Source organism: Panthera pardus, unplaced genomic scaffold (assembly GCF_024362965.1).
Source record: "Panthera pardus isolate Hobbes unplaced genomic scaffold, ASM2436296v1 HiC_scaffold_2, whole genome shotgun sequence".
NCBI lineage: Eukaryota > Metazoa > Chordata > Mammalia > Carnivora > Felidae > Panthera > Panthera pardus.
In genome coordinates, this window is record NW_026526765.1 from 145,677,606 (window position 1) to 145,697,413 (window position 19,808).

General features: G+C 44.5%; 1 protein-coding gene across 1 annotated transcript in view; it reads right to left on the bottom strand.

Annotated features, from left to right (window-relative positions):
* KCNN2 (potassium calcium-activated channel subfamily N member 2) overlaps positions 1-19,808 on the bottom strand; it is a 467,760-nt gene that overhangs the window by 137,945 nt on the left and 310,007 nt on the right. The window contains exons 4-5 of the mRNA XM_019469623.2: positions 18,133-19,427; positions 17,396-17,491 (exon numbers count right to left, since the gene is read on the bottom strand). Of these exons, the coding sequence (XP_019325168.2) occupies positions 17,396-17,491; positions 18,133-19,427 (1,391 nt within the window). The remainder of the gene's footprint in view (positions 1-17,395; positions 17,492-18,132; positions 19,428-19,808) is intronic.

Consider the following 19,808-nt stretch of genomic DNA (forward strand, 5'->3'; position numbering starts at 1 on the left):
TCGGACGCTCCACGGACTGAGCCACCCTGGTGCCCCAAAAAGGGAATTGATTTCAAGAAAAAAAACTGAATATAGTAGATGAATAAAATACTATAAACATTAAAACAGGAATAATGTAACATGATATAATGTATGATCTAACTTAATACTATTTATTATTTTAATATATTTTACAGAAATCATATTTATATAAATGTTCAAATATATTGTATATTATGCATAATTTATAATTATTGTATTATATTTTACTTAGAAGGTTAATAATATATATTGTACTATATACATTGTATGTTGTACTATATTGTGCTATTATATATACAATATATTATATCATTGCAGTGTAATATATATATATTTTATAAGCAAATACATGTTATATACATATATGTAATTATATATTATATGTTAACACAATGCATGTTATAGTACCACAACATAATATAAAACATAGTATATAAATAATAAAATATAAAATAGTAATTAAATGTAGATATAGTAGAGATTGTAGGAGAACTGGGGAAAAGTTGAATTTCAGGAAACACAGAACTAAGGCATTTAAGAAAGTTATCAGACAGCAGAGGTGGTAATACAAAAGGCACTAAGCAGGAAACATCTTTAGGATCCTGGGATTCCAATGGATAGCGAAGAGGTGTGGGGGGTGTGAGAAGGGGTGGGGAGTAAAGAGCCAGGCCCGTCCCTGGAGCCCTAGGAGGCCAGGGGAGTCCTTTGCTGGGAAAGCACAGGGAGGGAGACAAGGAGGAGGAGGCCTGCGGGAATGGGAAAGGCCTGTAGGATTCCCAGGGGAGGGGTCCAGCATGCAGCTGAGGGGGGAGATTATCTACAGGAAATAGAACTTTAAGCATGGGGGAAGAGAAATAAGCAAATCAATCGATTCCACACTCCAGGCCTCAAGAAAATTCCCAGAAAGACAGACCTAAAGAGAAAAACCAACACTCTGTACTGCATCCCAACTTGCTGGGTGATTTTTTATGGTAAAATAGGGAGTTGGAGAACAGTCAGCCACAAAACACTTGATTCAAAAGAGCAAACCAATGAGCTTCCCTTCCTTGCCGGAGGCCAGCCACACCCGAGGAGTCAGGAGCCTGAAACCACCCCCAGCCCACCTGTCCGGAGACTCTGTTATGGGGCACCAGGGTGCAGACGGGAGCATCCCCTCCTTACTGGCCTTGTCCAGGAAAGACCCTGAAGGCCTTGCTTAGACTCCCAGCAGACGTCATTCGTTCCTACTGCAGACACTGTCCTCACATGGAGGATGGAATTCTAATTCCAATACACCATTTCACCTCAATCCCACTAGTGCACAATCCTACAGGGAGCCTGATGTCTTGAGTTACAGCAGAAGACCTTCCCCGGTGGCGAGCAGGTCTACCTGAACAATAAGCCTAAAATCAGAGCCAAACTTTGCTAAAAGCTTTGCTAAAAGCTAAAAAAGCTTGTGATGTAAAGGCAGAAGAAACGCTTCGGCACATACAGCCTCCTGCTTTGTGGACCATCCCGTTCTCCAACTCAAGGGTTGGCAAACTTTCTGTAAAAGACCAGAGTAACCGTTTTTTGACTTTGCAGGTCATACAGTCTCTGGTGCAACTACTCAACTCTGCTGGTTTCCCAAAAACCGCTGTATCCAATTTGTAAACAAATGGGCATGGCTGTGTTCCAATAAAACTTTGTTGATAAAAGCAGCCAGGCTGGAATTGCCCAGGAGGCCATCTTTGGCCCATGGGCTATTGTTTGTCAAGCCCTTGTCCTAATGAATCAAGTATTTGCCTTCTCTGCCCACATTCTCTCTTACCAGAACTAGGTTCGGCTGCCTTGAAATATATTATTGCCTTTCTCCATCTCCACTGTGAGATCCACCTAGACTCTAGGTCCTGCTCCCTGGCTATGGCTTTGTATTTTCCTTCTTTCTTTCTTTCATTCTTTCTTTTATTTGAGAAAGATTGCAAAAGCAGGGGAGAGGGGGAGAGGGGGAGAAAGAGAGAGAGAGAGAGAGAGAGAGAGAGAGAATCCCAAGTAGGCTCCATGCTGGAGCCTGAAACAGGGCTCAATCCCACAACTCTGGGTTCATGCCCTGAGCTGAAATCTAGAGTCAGACGCTCGACTGACTGAGCCATCGCCCAGGAACGTTCACCGAATGGCCATTTACAATGTGTTGGTGTCACACTTAGGTTCTTCATAAACACTGTCTTACTAAATTCTCAAAACAACCTAATGAGAGGGGTGTAATTATATGTTCATTTTACAGACACAGAAACTAAGGCTAAGAGGGGTCCCTTTTTCTTTTCATGGCCATGCAGGGCGAGGCCAAGTTCTGATTCCAATCTGTTTGGATGCAGAGGCAGGGTTCTTAAAGGCTCAGTGGGCTGCTTCCCAGCAGCACCTGTGGCTGTTTAGACAGGTGTCCGCCAACAGCTCTTCCTCTCCTATCCTCTGGGGGGCGCATCTTTGCGTCATCAACCGCACCCCGCTGGACAGTGATAGGCCCCACCAAATAGCATCTTCCCCTTCAGGCAACAGCTCTTCTACTTTTCACACCGTTTTCACAGGCAACGCAAATACAACTGCCAGAGAAGGTCCCATCCCACTATGACCAGAAAATGTTCATGTTTGTAAGCCTATATATTAAGGATGTCTCTATGTCATGCCTCCCACAGCAGTCAAGCCCCCAAGGGTATCAGAGATCAGCCTGTATCCGCAACTCTGTCCCTTAGGATCAGAGTTGGTTAGGGAATCCTGCTGTGCCTGGAAATCTCAAAACGCAGCGTGTGTTCCCCCAGAATATTCCCACACGGTAACAAGGCTAGGGGAGCTGAGAGGAATGGATAACGTAAACACATCCAGCTGGGGCCTCGGAGACTGCTGGGGAGGGAAGGCTGCTTCTCAGCAGAAAAGATCCAACAGGAAAAACTGAAACAAAGTCAATGAGATGATTTTAACACCCTGCTCTTCTTCCTGGGAAGGAGGAAGAGACTGTAGCCCTTCTGTGGAATGCCCTCCAGTGTGGTTAAGAAGAATAAAAACCGGTAAAAAGAGCATGAACTGCTCTGACCCCACTGACAATGTACACGTCATCACTACACCAAGAGCGGAGAAAGGATCTGAGAGCAAACGAACCAAAGTTCACATGCAGCCTGGGAATGCAGCGAGAGCAAGCATCACAGGGTGCCTGAGCTCAGCACCTCCACCCCACCAGCCTCCCCGATGACTCTCTTCCTTTGCAATTGTGGAATGTGTTCCCATGTGGCAATGCGTCCTAATTCAGGTCTTGAAAATAAGCCTTCAACCCACCCTCCATCACAGGGAGCATCTCCCTGTGGCCATGTGTGCTCCTGTCCGATGGTTGCCGAGAAGACCTTTTTGCAGCAGGATAAATGTTTGCCACTGACAGTGCTGTGCGGTCCCCACCTGGGATGTTCTGACACAGGCTTGAGGGACTCAGTCCTACACGCACATCTGCTTTCCCCCTGTGGCCAGGTACATAATGCTGCCATGAAAAGGACTTGGATACATCAGTTTAAAATAGCTGCCAGGGAAGCAATCTGTGTGTACAAGGTACCAGACTAAACAAGCCTGTGAACATGACAGCGAGCGGGCTGGATCCTCACCCCCCAACGCAAGGGACACCCAGGGGACACATCCGAGATGTGAAGCAGAACACGGCCAGAGCGCAACAACTGAAAAAATAGGTGTGGTTGTCACAGGAGATGAAAGAGATTGTGTAAAATAGATATGCTGAAGAAAACAAAAAATACAGAAGGTAGAATCTTTCTGAAGTGATATAAGAAATCTACTAGAGCCAATCAGTGAGTTCCAAATCAAGAAAATTTTTTTTAAGTTTTATTTATTTATTTTGAGAGAGACAGAGATAGCACAAGCTAGGGAGGGACAGAGGGAGAGGGAGAGAAGCAGAGAGAGAGAGAATCCCAAGCAGGCTCTGCATTGCCAGCTCAAAGCCAGATGTGGGGCCTGAACCCACGAACCCTGAGATGATGAAGTGAGCCGAAACCAACAGTTGGATGCTCAACTGACTGAGCCACCTACATGCCCCAAGAAAATTTTTTAAAAATAGTTTTCATCCCTAAATGCAAATGCTATGGCTTCCCCCAACCCCCCAAAAAAGCATATTAGAGATTTTGCTTTGTATCACTACTGCTTAATTTTTGGAAGTCTGGCCAAGGGCACTTTCATGAAGTATCCTTTTCGATATTGGTAAATGTGAACAAATAGTGAGGTTCTGGACTGAAATTCTAATGAGAAAGCAGTAGAGATTCTATTCAAAGTATTTTTCAACAGCATCAAAGTTTGCAACATCAGCCACAGGTTTAAGCAGTGAGCTAAAGCTTTCAACTAACAGCGTACTTAACTACGTAAATACATCTTAAGCCATTCTCACTTCAAGACAGCAATCCATGCTCTTTAACAACTTTTTTCCCGAGTATGGGAAGATTTACCAATATGAAAATTGACCAATGGCGAGTTTCTAAAAGCCAAAACTTATAGCCTTAAAATTTCATAGCTAAATCCACACAAAGTTTTCAGTCAAAAGCTTTGCTTGGGTATATGCCTAGAAGTACAAGATGTGCCTTTGAAAAGCATGAGGTGACTATTATAAACCCCATGGCCATCACTTCTATGTCACATTATATGCATGCAGCCTCAATAAACATTCAGCCTAATTATTATTTTTCAATATTTTAAATAACACATAATCTTAAGAATAAATCCAATACTAAGACACAATTTCCTTTAGCCACCTAGCAAAAAGTTCAGCACTGTAAGAATTAGTACCCACGTGTTTTTTTAAACACTCATGACAGTAGACTCTATTCTCAGAAAACCATGATCCAAGGTCAAAACCATGGTAAGTGTCTTTCACTTCCTCCCCAAAATTCAGCATGTTTGTGTCAAAACTAATATACAACTATTACATAGAATTTCCTTGGAAGCTTCCAGAAAGAAAGAAGACTACCTCAGTGACAATACAATAAAAGCTACATAACCAAATCTCAATAGTCAGATGACTTGGAAACAACTCCTTCTTAACACCTACTGAGTAAAACTACTATGGATAGGGTACTTGGGAGGCTCAGTCGGCTGAGCATCCGCCTCTTGGTTTCAGCTAGGGTCATGATCCCACAGTTTCATGAGTTCTAGACCCACATCTGGCTCTGTGCTGGCAGCACAGAACGTGCTTGGGATTCTCTCTCTCCCTCTCTGTCTGTCCCTTCCCTGCTCCTGCTGTCTCTGTCTCTCTCAAAACAAATAAAGAAACATAAAAAATTTAAAAATAAAAACCACTATGGCTAAATGCATTATTGGGCCAATATGCTCCAAATACTAAAGAAAGCAAAGGACAAATTAGTCCTGTAGATACCGACTGTTAAAACCTGTCTACGATAGTTCGGTTCAATGTTTATGATGTCTGAATCCTAACATGTTTTACAGATTCAAAAAGCAAAGTCCAAAAACTCACCCATCAACAACACATCATTCAAAAAGAGAGACTGGCATCAAACAGACTCAACTAATGATTATTTGACATGAAACGGAAGAGAAGACACAAGCTCCCTGAGAAAAAGTCAATCTAATCAGTGTACCAAGAATACTTTGAGAGATGTTACTTGTCATATTTACACACAAAAATTCTCCATTCCTTCAGACCACTGTTCTCCAAGCACTGTGACGTACTAAACAAAACTCTTGCCAGAGACAAATCCAGGGCAGGAAAGAAAAAGTGCTTTTGATTTACATATCCTGTAGCCCTACGATGAATGCCCACAGAAATGCTGTCAATTATGTCTTTTACACGTATGCCTTTGGCTGTTTACTACCCCTATCCTTTCAGTAGGGATTTAACACCAGAATTTTCCATTATCCAAATTATTCCCTTTGCTTACTTTTCAAAGCACCTCATTTAACTCTTTTAAGTCACCAGGGTCCTCATTAGTGATGAGGAGATGCCATCAGCTATGACCTGGATACACTTAGCTCACAAAGAGCCTTACTTCCAGCATGAAGCCACATGTATGGCAGGTTTTGGGGGCAGGGAGGGGTGGGGATGGCTATTTTGGTAAAAACTGTTGGCCATAACATTAGAGTACTTTCACACTCCTTTACAGACTTGAAACCTAACAGTGAAAATGAGCACTTACCTTCTCAGGTAGCCAACATGCCCAAAGGGAGAATGTGAAGTATCTCGGTTCAAAAAAAAAATACTGGCTGTCCTCAGTAGATATCAAAGCTTTTATTAAAAAAAAAAAAGAAAAAAAAAAAAAGAACAGACACACACACACTCTAGATTGTTAAACTAATGAACACTGTCCAAATGCCCACCTTTTTTTTTCTGCTCCCACTCATAAGACTTACGAAAGAAAGAAAAAGAAAGAGAGAGAGAGAGAGAAAGAAAGACGGAAAGAAAGAAAGAAAGAAAGAAAGAAAGAAAGAAAGAAAGAAAGAAAGAAAGAAAGAAAAATTCATCACTGTTTCCCAAAGCCCAGAGAAGCTGGGCTTCCAATTCCTTCATATATATATGTATATATATATGTATATACGTATGTATATATATATATATGTATATATAAATACGTATATACATATATACACATACATATATATGTGTGTGTGTGTGTATATATATATATATGTATATATATATTTTATATTAACTAAGTGCCATAATGTATATATAAACTCACGTAATCTTCATAACCACCCGATGAGAGACATACTCTGTATTTCTCTTTTTACAGACAGGGAAACTCAAGTACAGAGAAAGTAAGTAACTTGTCCAAGGTCACACAGCTAATTAGTGGCAGAGCTGGGTATGAGCCCAGACAGAATGGCTCCAGAGGCAATACACAAAGCCACGAGGCATGCTGCAGGAAAACAGTAAACAACCCAAAGGAGAGTCTGATTGCTCCGCTCAGCAGGAAAGTTTGCAGAGAAAAATTTCAGAAATTAGGATTTCTATAGCTTCCTACAATAAAAAAGACTGGGAACATTTGGGGACAAAGTTATCTTCCAATGCCGGCTCGCACACTATTTCTATATCAACTTTAATTGTTACACAGGGATACCCTTTTACAAACCTGGTTAGCTGATATTTAGAAGCCAAGACCATGGGCAAATAGGAAGACACAGCCAACTAGAGAAGCAAATTTCCAGACTCACGAAGTAGCACAGTACTGAAGATACTAACTGCTAAATGTGACGGAGACACTCCAGAAAACAACTTTATTGGTTACTTAACACAGTGGTTTGTAAGCACTTCAAAAATGAAAGGAAGGATATAAATTTGGGGGAGGACAATCTGAAAAACTGTCAATTGTCTTAAATGATATCCTTGACCTCAGGAACTTCTCTCTTGGCAATTTTTCCCCAAGAAATCATCAGGGATGTTCACCATTATAAAAATGATTTCAGGGGTGCCCAGCTGGCGTAGTCGACTCTTGATCTCAGGGTTGTGAGTTCAAGCCCCACGTTGGGTTTAGAGAAGACTTAAAAATAAAACCTTTAAAAAAATGATCTTATATAGGTTCTTTCTATTTTTTCAGTATCCAAAATAAGGAAAAGGATTAAACTGATTACAGCCATATGATGGGGGAAAAAATTGGATCTATTAAGAATGTTTAATGGCATGGGGAAATCAATAGAAAATTACATGAAAAGAAATCCAAGTTTCTTTATACGGATACAAAGCAAATACCGTATCCATCCACTTTGCATAAATACATTATAACACAAATAATCATTATCTCTAGGTGGTGAGACTACACAAACATTGTTTCTTATGGCTTCTGTTTTGCCAATTTTCTAATACGAAGAGTTATTAATTTTATAATCTGGAAAGGAAAGAGAAACTTTTAAGAGGAAAGGCATTTGGTCATGAAGCCTACATTATTACAAAGTTTAAAATAGTAAGTGCGTCAACTTAACTGTCACTAGACTTGGAGGTCATGAGACTGCAGTTCCCAAGGAATACGTGGATTCAGTGAGGGATCTGCTAGCCCTGGTGACATTCTTGTAGAGAAATGTGGGCTGGCTGATAGTCAGGGTTCACAGAGTTGCTATTACTTTTAAGGCTGTACCAAATATCACAAATGAGCAGATGTCTAACAACACAAAAGGTCCTATGTCCAAGCTCTGGCTGTGGCTGATGAACTCATGCCTCGAGCCCGGGTTCCCAGGGTACATTTTTCAAACTTCCGGCTAGCAAGAAGCCCGGAAGAAGAGTTAAATGTGTCAATGGCAGGTGTGCAAATCGGGGGCGGGGGGGGGACCACTAATATTGACCATGTTTCCGGAACAGAATTGAGCACACATTTGGGTCTCACCAACACAGCAGCTCTATAGCCAGCATTTTCTGAACCTAAATAAGTAAACACTGCAATTATGATTCACATGATTCTGACAGGCTGAAACACAGGTCTGAAACCAAGATGCTACAGAAGAGTGTCAATAAATATAGAGCCATACATTCAGTTCAAGAACAATTTTACAAGTGTTACTTGGCAAGGGTTGTGTGAAGCAATGACCATTTTAGACCAATAACAGTCGGTACCACGTGGCATCTTTGACAAAGGAGGTTAACAACCCCATCTGAAAGTGCTGAGTACATTTCTAACTTTCTTATTTGGAAAGGGAATTCAGCAACAGAGGGCAAGTACAGAAGAATATGATCAGGGACATTGTAAGTCTGATCAGGAACATTCAAAGAAACTGGGACTATTTAATGAGGAGGGCATTTAAGGGGAACTAACCAATGTTTGCTCTGTGATTCTACGAAGGGGGGGGGGGGCATCCATTTATTCTGCTAAACTGGAAACTGCAGTCTGTCGTCTTTTGTCTCTACCACTCCGCTGAAACTGAGCGCCAAGGTCAGCAATGACCTTCAAATTTGCCACATCCAAAAGGTACTTCTCTACCCCACTGTAACAGACTCCACAGCATTCGATACATAGCACCGCGCCCCTCCTTACAAGACTGCCATCTGCTCGTCTGGGACACTTCACCTCACCTCTTTTTTTCTGTTCCTCCTTCACACAACCTATAGATGTCAGATGCTGATCAACTCTTGACTTTCTCATCTTTATTCTTGCTCAATGACTTCACCAATCCCCGTGGCTTTAAAAAGTCTCTACACTGGGGTGTCAAGGGGGCTCAGTCAGTTGAGCGTCTGACTCTGGATTTCGGCTCAGGTCATTACCTCAGGTTTTGGGATTGAGCCCCGTGTTGGGCTCCACGCTCTCAGTGTAGAATTCTCTCTCTCCCTGTCTCTCTGTCCCTCTCCCCAGCTCACGCTCTTTCTCTCCCTCTTTCTCTAAAAAAAAAAGTCTCTACGCTGACCACACCCATTTAAAGTTCCACTACAGACTTTTCCTCAGAACCCTGTATAATCAGAAGCATTTCAAATGTTCTCTGCTAATACAAACTCCTGCCTCCTCATCTTTACCCTTCAATGTGTGTCTTCCCAAGGGCACCTGGGTGGCTCAGTCGGTTAAGCGTCCGACTTTGGCCCAGGTCACGATCTCGTGGTTCGTGAGTTCGAACTCTGCATAGGGCTCTGTGCTGATGGCTCAGAGCCTGGAGCCTGCTTCGGATTCTGTGCCTCCCTCTCTCTACCCCTCCCCTGCTCGACTCTGTCTATCTCTCTCTCAAAAATAAATAAGCATTTAAAAAAAATTTTTTTTTAAATGTGTGTCTTCCCCTCCTAGTACCATAGGCTCAGTTGCTCTGACCAGAAACCTTGGATCTGTCCCTGTGACATCCCTTGCCCTAACCTGCCACATCCAACACGGTGCTAGGAAGTCCACTCCACCTTCAACATGGGTCTCAAGTCAGACTACTCCTCAACATCTCTCACTATGACATGGCTTCCCAAGAACCTCCTGATCATCTCCAGACCAGTCTGCTCAGAACATCAGCAAAAGGTCTGTTTAGACATGTTGGGTCATGACTCTCCCGTGCTTTAAATGTTCTGTTTTTTTTTTTTTTTTCCTTAAAGCTTGGTCTGCCACCTCCTCTTCAAATATTTTTAAGTTTATTTATTTATTTATGTGCATGAGTGGGGAAGGGACAGAGAGAGAGAGGGAGAGAATCTCAACCGGGCTCTGCACCATCAGTGCAGAGCCCCACATGGGGTTCAAACTCACAAACCGTGAGATCATGAACTGAGCTGAGGTCTAGGGTCAGACGCGTAACCGACTGAGCCACCCAGGTGCCCCAACTCTTTAATGACTTCGAGGCCATGCACTTTGCAAAAAAAAAAAAAAAAAAAAAAAGGAAAGAAAAAAGAATCTCCAAATCATTATCAAGGCCTCAAGACCTTTCAATATCACAATCCTACATCCCTGTCACTCCACACCCGGTACCATTCTCCACCCTCTTGGGCCACACTGGTTTGCTCTCATTTTTTAAGTGCAGGAAACTCCTTCTGGTCACGAGGCCTTAGCACAAACTGTTCCCACACACTCTGCCAACTGCTGACGACTTCTTTTCTTTCATGCCTCAGTTTCAAAGTCAAATCCTTAGAGAATGCTCCCCTGATTACCCTGTCTGCTGTGTACCACCCCCCACACCTCCTATTATGTTCTACCTCGGCCCTTTCTATCCCCTTCCTGGCACTGATCATGACCTCCAAGGACTTTGTTTCTTAATATTTCCCTCTTTCCCGAGCCCTGTGTCCTTGGAATGTCCTTATTCTCCATACTATGTGCAAGGCTCAAAAACTTTTACAATGTGAAGCAAGAAAGGAATAAAACCAGACTTGACCTCGATGTAAAGAAAATCTTCCTAAAACTAACAGCCATCTGGAACAGCCAGCCTTGTGGGCACAAACTGCGATTCACAGGAAAAGGGTTCAAGCAGAAAGGTGGGTGACCACTTTCATCTATGATGACAGACAGGGATTTCCCATGCAGGGTGGGATACTGGGCCAGATAATCCCTTCCATGCAGATTCTGGTTTTACAAATAGAATTCGTAAGGAGTTTCAGGTTAAAAATACACTCCCAAAGTAGCAGACAGCCTATTATTTTTTCTGGAGCAGAAATTTTTCCTAAAGTGGCCCCGCAAAACCACTTGACATCCTGCCCAGCAGTGACTTCCTGAAGTGAAATCAGTGCGGGCTCCCTCTGCGCAGCCTGCCAGATGTGGTTGGGGACGAGGACAACCCACGGTGCCCTTCTTTCCAAGCTCTACAAACACGTGGCCCAGAAACAAGCTGGCAGATCAAGGAAACCCTCTTGCGGTAAACCTAAAGCTGCACTCTCCATTCATTTGTGACGCTGCTCTGTAAACACACCAGGATCGCTTTATTTAGCGTCACACCCATTAATAATGCAGCGATCTTTACAGAGGCAGGCAGAGAAAATTAGTCCTGAGTGATTTCGTTACTACAGCGTATACGCGAAGTCAAAGGGTCGGAAAGTCCCATTACAACTGATGTAGAAGCTACTGGCAATGCAGGTATCAGCCACGGAGCTGTCTGCCACAGGACAAAGCAATTCTGGCGAGTTCCCCACCTCTCTATCTTCTGGAGTCCTACCGCAATCCTCATCTACCTCGTTGACAAGAGCAGAGACCTCAGGACCCACGCACAAGCCCTCCTTCTTCTACTTTTTCAGCTTCCTTCATCTCTAAATGTTTTAAGTAAAAACATTAAAACATGTGACAAATAGTCAGTCGCCCCTGGTGGCAGCATCTTTACCTGTGATTATTTCTCAGCAGATCAGATAAGGTACCACCAGATATCACACAATGTTGCAAATAAGCTTTGGAGGCCATAAGCTTTGCCCTTAAATTTTTCTCAAAAAAAAAAAAAAAAATCTGTTCTCAGGCAAATGAACTTTTTGAACTTCAAACAGCCAAAGATATTTAAAATTCCTTTTTGTAATCTCCAGGGTTAATGACGCTGTGGAGGAATAATGTGTGGGGAAGAAGTGAATGTATAAACTCTTTTGGAAGGGCTGGTGGGTAATGCCTTTCCATTTAAAACACAAATGCCCTTGGGGCACCTGGGTGGCTCAGTGGGCTAAGCTAAGCGACCCAACCGACTCTTGAACAGAGTTTCCACTCAGGTCATGATCTCACAGTTTCGTGAGTTGAAGCCCCGCGTTGGGATCTGCACTGACAGTGTGGAGCCTGCTTAGGATTCGCCCTCTCCTTCTGTCCCTCCCCCGTCTCATGCTGTCCCTGTTTCTCTCAAAATAAATAAACTTAAAAAAAATTTACAACACAAAATCCCTTTGATTCAGCAATCGGACTCCTGGATATTTACCATATGCATATACTCTAATTAGTAGATTAAAGTCAGTATGCAAAAGAACATTCATTTGTGGTATTGCTTATAATAGCAAAAACCTAGAAAACTCAAAATGCCTATTAGTGAACCACGGTACAGCCATAAAATGGGATAATATTCCGGTGCTAAAAGAGAACGAGACAGGCCTCTATGTGTTGATGAGGAAAAACCTCCAAGAGATATTAAGGAATAAAAGCAAGGGTTGTCTGTACCTCAACACATCTAAAGAGTCATTTGTGAGAATTCTGGAAGAGTATATGAGAAACTTAAAAGTGGTCACCCCTCAAGAATAGGTCTGAGAGTATATGAAATGTGACTATCCCATTTATTTTAAATTCTCCTGTACTGTTTTATTACTACATGTATTATTATTTTATGAGTAAGAATGGTAACTCTATGCCATATTTTCTGCATGGTCTGGAAGCATCTACCTTCTCTTTGTAGGAGGGGGTAAGGGAGCATTCTCCCCAGGCTCCCCAAGGCAAGGCAGAGTCTGCTAAATGGGTGCTTGGCCACACCTCTCCAGCCACGGCCTTCAGACATGATCAAGGCTCCTGCCCTCACTCACTCCTTCCTCCTTTGGGTGGCCTAGATGCATAAGTAGAAAGAATGTTTAATTTCTGTTCTTCCAGTTTTAGGTCTAAGTCATCCATCACTGAAAAGTGAACTTGAAAGAGAAAGAGTTAGTTATCCCACTGCAAAAGATACCAAAAGAACTAAGAGTGTTTCCTCTAATGCTACTTATGTAATTATACTGTTACTGAGACAAGAATCAAATAAAAATGTTTTCAACTTTCAAGTATGTACCTGCGGTGCTTCCAAATTCCATGAGACCCAGAAAGAGGGAGGTCCACGGGGCTTTCTTTCCCAATTTAGAATCTTGTGTTTGTCTCTCTCAAAAATACTAAGCAACTATTTCATCTAAAATTGCTTCCACACAAGAAATTCAAGGATACTGAGGTTGCAAAGATGAAGTGGAATCTACATTCCAATTTTCCGATGTTGAAGATCTTAAAGCGTATTTGAACTTGACTGGGTACTTATTCCCTCAAAGACATGCCCCCAATCCCATGGAGAAGGAGAAGAGGCAAAAAGGAAAGTCACAAGACATCATACCTCTGTTCTTCCTATTACATGACCTGAGACTTAAGAAGGGCAACCTTTCCGAATCATATAAAAGCAGTCCCTACAGTGTTTTTCCTTTTTCAGAAGACTGTGGGGGCTCCTGGGTGGCTCAGTTGGTTAAGCATCCGACTCTTGATTTTAGCTCAGGTCATGATCTCATGGTCATGAGATCGAGCCCCACATTGGACTCTGTGCTGACAGCACAGAGCCCCATCTCAAAATAAATAAATTAACATTGGAAAAAAAAAAAGAAGACTGTGATACATAGGCATTTACTGAAGTTTGTTTATTTATTCATCATTCATTCTCAGGGTCAGGGTTTATTTTTGTTGTTGCTGCTTTGGCTTTACCAATGGATATATAGAAAGTAAAGCCAAATGTCTACTGGAAAAAAAAAGTCTAATATCTACTCAGCTGCAAAACTGCTCCCACTAAATCTGATTTTATGGAAGCATTCTGACACACACACACATACACACAGTGATTTCATTTTTGGTTGGGGAGGGGTATTCAAGTAATTAGTGGCAAGGACAAACTAAGGCCGGGTGCACTGAGCTGTCTGTGGTACTGAAAACGACACCAGAGCTGCAATGCACTGAGCTCTGTTCTTTCAAAGCCTCCTCATCACACTATTTTAATTCAGGCACTTCCGACCATGACTCACCTGAACCATCTTATTTTGCCAGAGTGTGTATAAACATTTTATAAAAGGTCACACTGACTTACTTTCCAAGGTTCTCCATGGAAATGTCAGGGCCTCCCCAAGCTTCGTTAAGCAATTCCGGTGGACAGAGAGCCAGAACTCTGGCTATCATGCTTTGCCTGAATGCAGTGAGAAATCATACCATGTACCAGAAACCCACACTAGCTAGCTCTCACCATCCAATCATCATGCTGGTATGCTAAATGGGAAAAGGAAAAACCTGTCTTTTAAGACCACATGCTACATCCAAAGACATGCTCTGATCAGCAACATAACCCCTGTGCTGAATTCTTTCACTCAGAGCAAGTCAGTATGTTTAGAACTGTTAACAGTAAACTGAAAAACTCCTACTTGCTTAAAACTTATGAAAAAAATACACCTATAGCAGTGACATCAATAAGTAGAAAGAAAGAAAGAAAGAAAGAAAGAAAGAAAGAAAGAAAGAAAGAACAATTCTTCATTTTCCATACATATATGCACAAACCTGTACACTTACTTAGTTCCACTGGGCTTCAGGGTGAACTACTTTGGTGATACCACTGACTCTATTATCTCAATAAATTGGTATGTGTTTTTCTGGCTCTTGACTTCCAGCTCAGGGTCCTCAAGTGTATTTAGTCTATTTAGTCCTTTCCCCAATTTATACATTTTTAAAAGCAACTCAGATGAGAATTTGCAGCTTCAGCATGAGGAAGAAACGCCCTCAGATAAAATGCTGAGTGTAAAAGCGACACCCAAAACAACCAAATGATATTACCCGAGCATCTATCTTTAAATTCTCTTCAGTGTGGCTGCTTTAACAGAAACTATATATCATATAAAATAAACCCAATTTAAAAAATCTAACATCCTGTGATATTTACGTCGCCTGAACAGTAGAGAAGTTCACTGTGCTTACAAGTTTTAGAGGAACAACTCATGTCCTCAATTTTGTCACCCATGCCATACATCTTCTAATCAATAGATCTGTGCATTTATGAAACGGAAATAGTCCTCAAAGTGAGCCAGTGAATGGAATTCCAAGCGTGAAAAATCTTTAAAAATATGATTCCTTGTATTTTTATTAGTTTCTAGAAGGCTCAAGAGTGCTAATACGGTATCAAAAAAAAAAAATTTAACAACACATAATTAACATGTGGCCACTCCTCGCAAAGTCCTTTAAGTTATTTACAAAAGCCTCCCGATGATTCTGAAAAAGTCAGTGTTTTCAGGCAGAAGATACTTTGCTCTTGATATCATCCAATGTCTCCCTAGAGAATGCTCATGTAGCTGTGTGCTTTTCAGAAGGAAAGCCCAATGGTGAGAAAGCCAATGCTTACTAAACACACCAGCAAGCTCTCTTTCCAGGACGAATGAAGTAAAACCACTCTAGTCTCCAAGTTTTGTTTTCAGTTACTTGATTTTTTAAAAAATACCTGAGAAGATTTTAATACATTGAACCTATGCATATTCCAAACTTTTAGATTTAGAGAGAAAACATGGACAAAGAAGCTATCTGGACTAGACGCTGGAGGTCTGATCACACTCTACCCTGTGTTGCTGGGCAATCTGGCAATCTACTCACCCCTTACGATTTCAGATTCCTCATCAGTAAACTGAGTCAAAGGACCATTCAGTCCTATTTTGTTCCTCCCAGCTCCAAGTGTCTATTCTTAAAGTCAAAACAAGAAGCTATGCTCATTATGTGTCAAGTCATATTTTAGTATCGCTAAAAAATGTTCTCGATACATTCGAGAGATACACTCGATACATCTCGATAATCGAGGGGCGCCTGGGTGGCTCTGTCCGTGAAGCGTCTGACTTCTCGATTTCAGCTCAGGTCGTGATCTCACTTTTCTTCAAAAAGAAAAATGTCCGAAAGAATCTCAGAAGCCCCCGATCACAAGCACTGAATTAAAACGGCCCTCTGCATATTATTAAAGTGTTCCAATGTGCGTTCGCCTTGTTCGGCCAGTACACTTTTATGACTTACCTTTGAATATTCTCACTCTTGATTCACTAACTTTATCCCTTCAAAGTGGCACTGTCCCAAGTTTCTGCAAATGTTAAAGTATGATGAAGGAATTCTCCAGGCTCCTTTAGGGCCAGGGGTGTCTTTATTCTGTTTGCATGATAGTTAAAATTGGTTTCTTCCATGTTTGGTATGTGCTTGCTAATTACTAACCTAAAACTGATTTAACTTATAATTAACGCTCAATCATTTAAATGGCAAGTTCCATATGATGTTTTAAATTTAAAGGCAACTACAAAGGAAAGTATCCTAAATGTGAGGATTTAATACTTCCAAAAAATACTCAACAACTGCTCCCCCAACAAAAAAAAAAAAAAAAAAAAAAAAAAAAATCAGAAAATACGTATCAGTGTAAATTCCAAACTGGAAAATCCTGCTTAATTTTTGAAAACTCTAGTTATTTTACTTCACAAACCTTCCTATTCCTCTGACAGAAGGCTACAGCCAAGTAAACAACGCAAAGATGACCCACGAATTTTATACGAGGATTGTGAAATTGTTAGTAATGGCCAAATCTAACAATAGAGTTCCTGGCTGCATTTAAACAGAACATTTCCTAACAAGGCTGCTCACAAGGGCAGTGGCCTTTGCCCTTAAATGATATTAAAAAAAAAAAAGAAGGCAATGTAATGATTGTAGCTAAAAATCGACCCAAGTACCACGTATACAGAATTTGTATGCTAACCTTAGAACAGATTTTTTTTCTTTAATGTTTGGGGATATGGAAAGAGTTTGAGTTTTTCTCATGTCTTATTTACATATATTAGCTAGGAATAACATGCGCTTATTTTCTTCTAAGAGATATTTCTTCTCTAATGTCTACGTTATAAAAAATACTGTACAGAGATGGACCCTGTCTTCTGTAATGACGCACCCACTGGGAGTGGGTGTACCAATCAAGAATACACATTTATTTACCCTACCGATTAAGGCTAGCACCTAACTGGCCTTAAGGAAAGCAAATGCAATGACTGATTTAGAGAACTGTATCTACCTGAAGAATAGAGGGGGAAATCTTAAAGGTTTAAAGGGTAGAACCCAGAAGCGACTGCATGTTAACATGCTGTGTTGTTTTGTTTTGAACTTCTTGAAAGAACAGGTCAGGTGCTAACACAAGACTACAGCGTATGTCTTCTGTAACCTCAAGCAAGGACACAAGGGCTTGGAAAAAGCTGCCTTGCTTGTCCAAGCAGGCAGCAGCGCTCTGGGTCATTCATAAATAGCAGAGCCCAAGTTACCTGTATTTCCCTGGCGTGGTACACGATGATCAGCCCGAGCAGGATGATTGTGGAGAGACTGATAAGGCATTTCAGAGCTAAGGAATACAGTGACGCCTGCAACACAGTCAGACAGAAGCACTTTTAAGAAACAAGTACTTTTGACCACCTTCCGGGGGTGGGGGTCAGTCAGTCCCCAGCAAGTGGAATCGAACTCCCAGGAGGAGGATGGGGATGAGGGGAGTACCTGTCTTGGCTCTGTGATCTGTTAGATCACTTGGCCTCAAAGGGAAGGGAGAGGAGAACAGGGCAGGCTGATGGCCAGGCAGCGCATCCGCGCCATCACAGACTCAAGCGCAGATCCTGGCTCTGGAAACCGAGAGCGAGTTATTGCTGAGTTTAAGTGCTTTGGGTTGAAAGGGGCCTCTGAAATCCCGAGCACACATAAAAGAATAGAGCAGGCTTTCCCCCACTGACTCCTGGAGCTACTTATTTAATGTGCCCAAATGAGCTGGGCACTCGCTGCCTCTAGAACTTTGGCTGCGCACAGAAAGGCTTCCTCTCCTAGAGTTGCCTGGAGGATCAGGGGTGCGTCCGAGCCGTGCTCACCGTCCCGGCGGGCACCTCCGACCGTCCAGAGGAGGCTCGGGACCCGCCGGCAGAGAGTTCCCACCAGTGCTTATCCCAACCACCCAGCGTCCGGCCCGCGGCCCCGGAAGGCTGGGGCGGGGGGGGGGGGGGTGGATTCCAGCGCCTACCTTGTCGTAGGCGCCCCACGACAGCTCGGTCTCGATGACCATGACCACGATGCCGAACATGCCGAAGATGAGCGCGTAGTCGCTGAGCCGCTTGCGCTTCTCGAACAGGGCGCGCCGGTGGCCCAGCTTGTAGCCGATATTCTGGTTCTTCTTTTTGCTGGATTTGGTGCCACTGCTGCTGCCATGCCCGCTGCCGCCGCCGCCGCCGCCACCGCCGCCTCCAGCGCTGCCGCTGCCACCGGCTCCGTAGAGCGCCAGGTTATTGGAGTTGTTGTGCTCCGGCTTAGACACCACAATCTCCGGGGCTGAGGACGAAGCGGCGGCGGCGGCGGCGGCGGCTGCAGACGGGGAGGACGCGCAGCCACCTCCTCCGACGGGCGCGGGGGGCTGTAAGGGCTGCGCCTCCGAGTCCATTTCGTGCAGGTTCCGGCGGGACGCGCTCAAGTTGCTGAGCGGCCGCATGACGCCCCCGTTGTACCTGCAGCTGCTCATGGCTATTTCGGTGAAGGGGTTGCTCTCGCGGCGCGCCTGGGGCTGGTGGTGCTGGTGGTGCGCCGGGTGCGGGTGGTGGTGGTGGTGCGAGAGCGGGGGCCCGGAGCCCAGGCTGCCGAGGCTGCCCGTAGGGCTGGCGGCGGGCTGCAGGCTGTGGCACTGGTGGTACTGGGAGGCGGACGCCGGCTGCTGCGTGTACTGCTGCCGGAGCGCACTGGCATGGCTGGACGGCGTCAGCTCGCTCACATTGAGCTGGCTGCCCCGGCGCGACGAGCAGCAGCAGCAGCACGACGAGCCCGACAGCGGCGAGGAGGTGCGGGTCCGGAAGGCGCCGCCGGGCGAGGAGGTGCGGAGCAGCAGGGACAGGTTATCCCCCGCCCCCGCCCCCGCCGCCGGGGCACCGGAGGAGGCGCAGCTGTTGCACCGGAGGCATGGGCTGCTGCCGCCGCTGCCCGGCTGCTGGTGCGCGAGGTGCGGGTGGTGCTGAGGGTGCGGGAGGGACGCGAAGGGCGGGCACGGCTTGTCCTGGCTCTGTTGCTGCTGCTGGCAATGCAGGTGTGAGGAGCGCGGCGGCGGCGGCGGCTGCTCTGAGAAGAAGCCGCGCTGGAACTGCAATGGGGTTTCCATGTCAGGGCTGTTAAAGCTGCAGGGAGACCAGGCGGTGGTGCACCCTGCGCAATGCGTTATGGTCGGGAGCGGGGACTCCTGCTGCTGGTGCGAGGAAGGGCCCATGCCGGCTCCGGTAGAATCCAGGCGGAGAGTCCGATTGGTCGGGCGCACCAAAACAATGGGCATGACATCACCTGCGGGGACCGATACTGAGTTTGCGGCGCGCGCGGCTTAGGGGAGCGCGTGTGTGAAAGAGAGATGGGGAGGAGGGAATCTGCAGGATGAGAACCCTGGGGTGCGCAGGCCAGGGCAGAGTGAGGGGGGGGGGGGGCACCTGCCGTTTGGGAGCGCCTGGGAACAGCCCCCGGCTGGGGAGCCCCAGGCAGTGCGGCCGGGCTGCAGGGAAAAGAGAGAAGAAAGGGGCGTCCCTGCCTCCCTCCTTCCTTCCCTCCCTCGCCGCCGCCCCCCCCCCCCCCCACCAGCTGGTGCCGGACGCGCAGTCTAGATCACCTGCGCCGGGCACTGCAGCACGTTGGGCCACCCCAGCAGTGGGTCAGGCGCGGGGACAGTGCGGA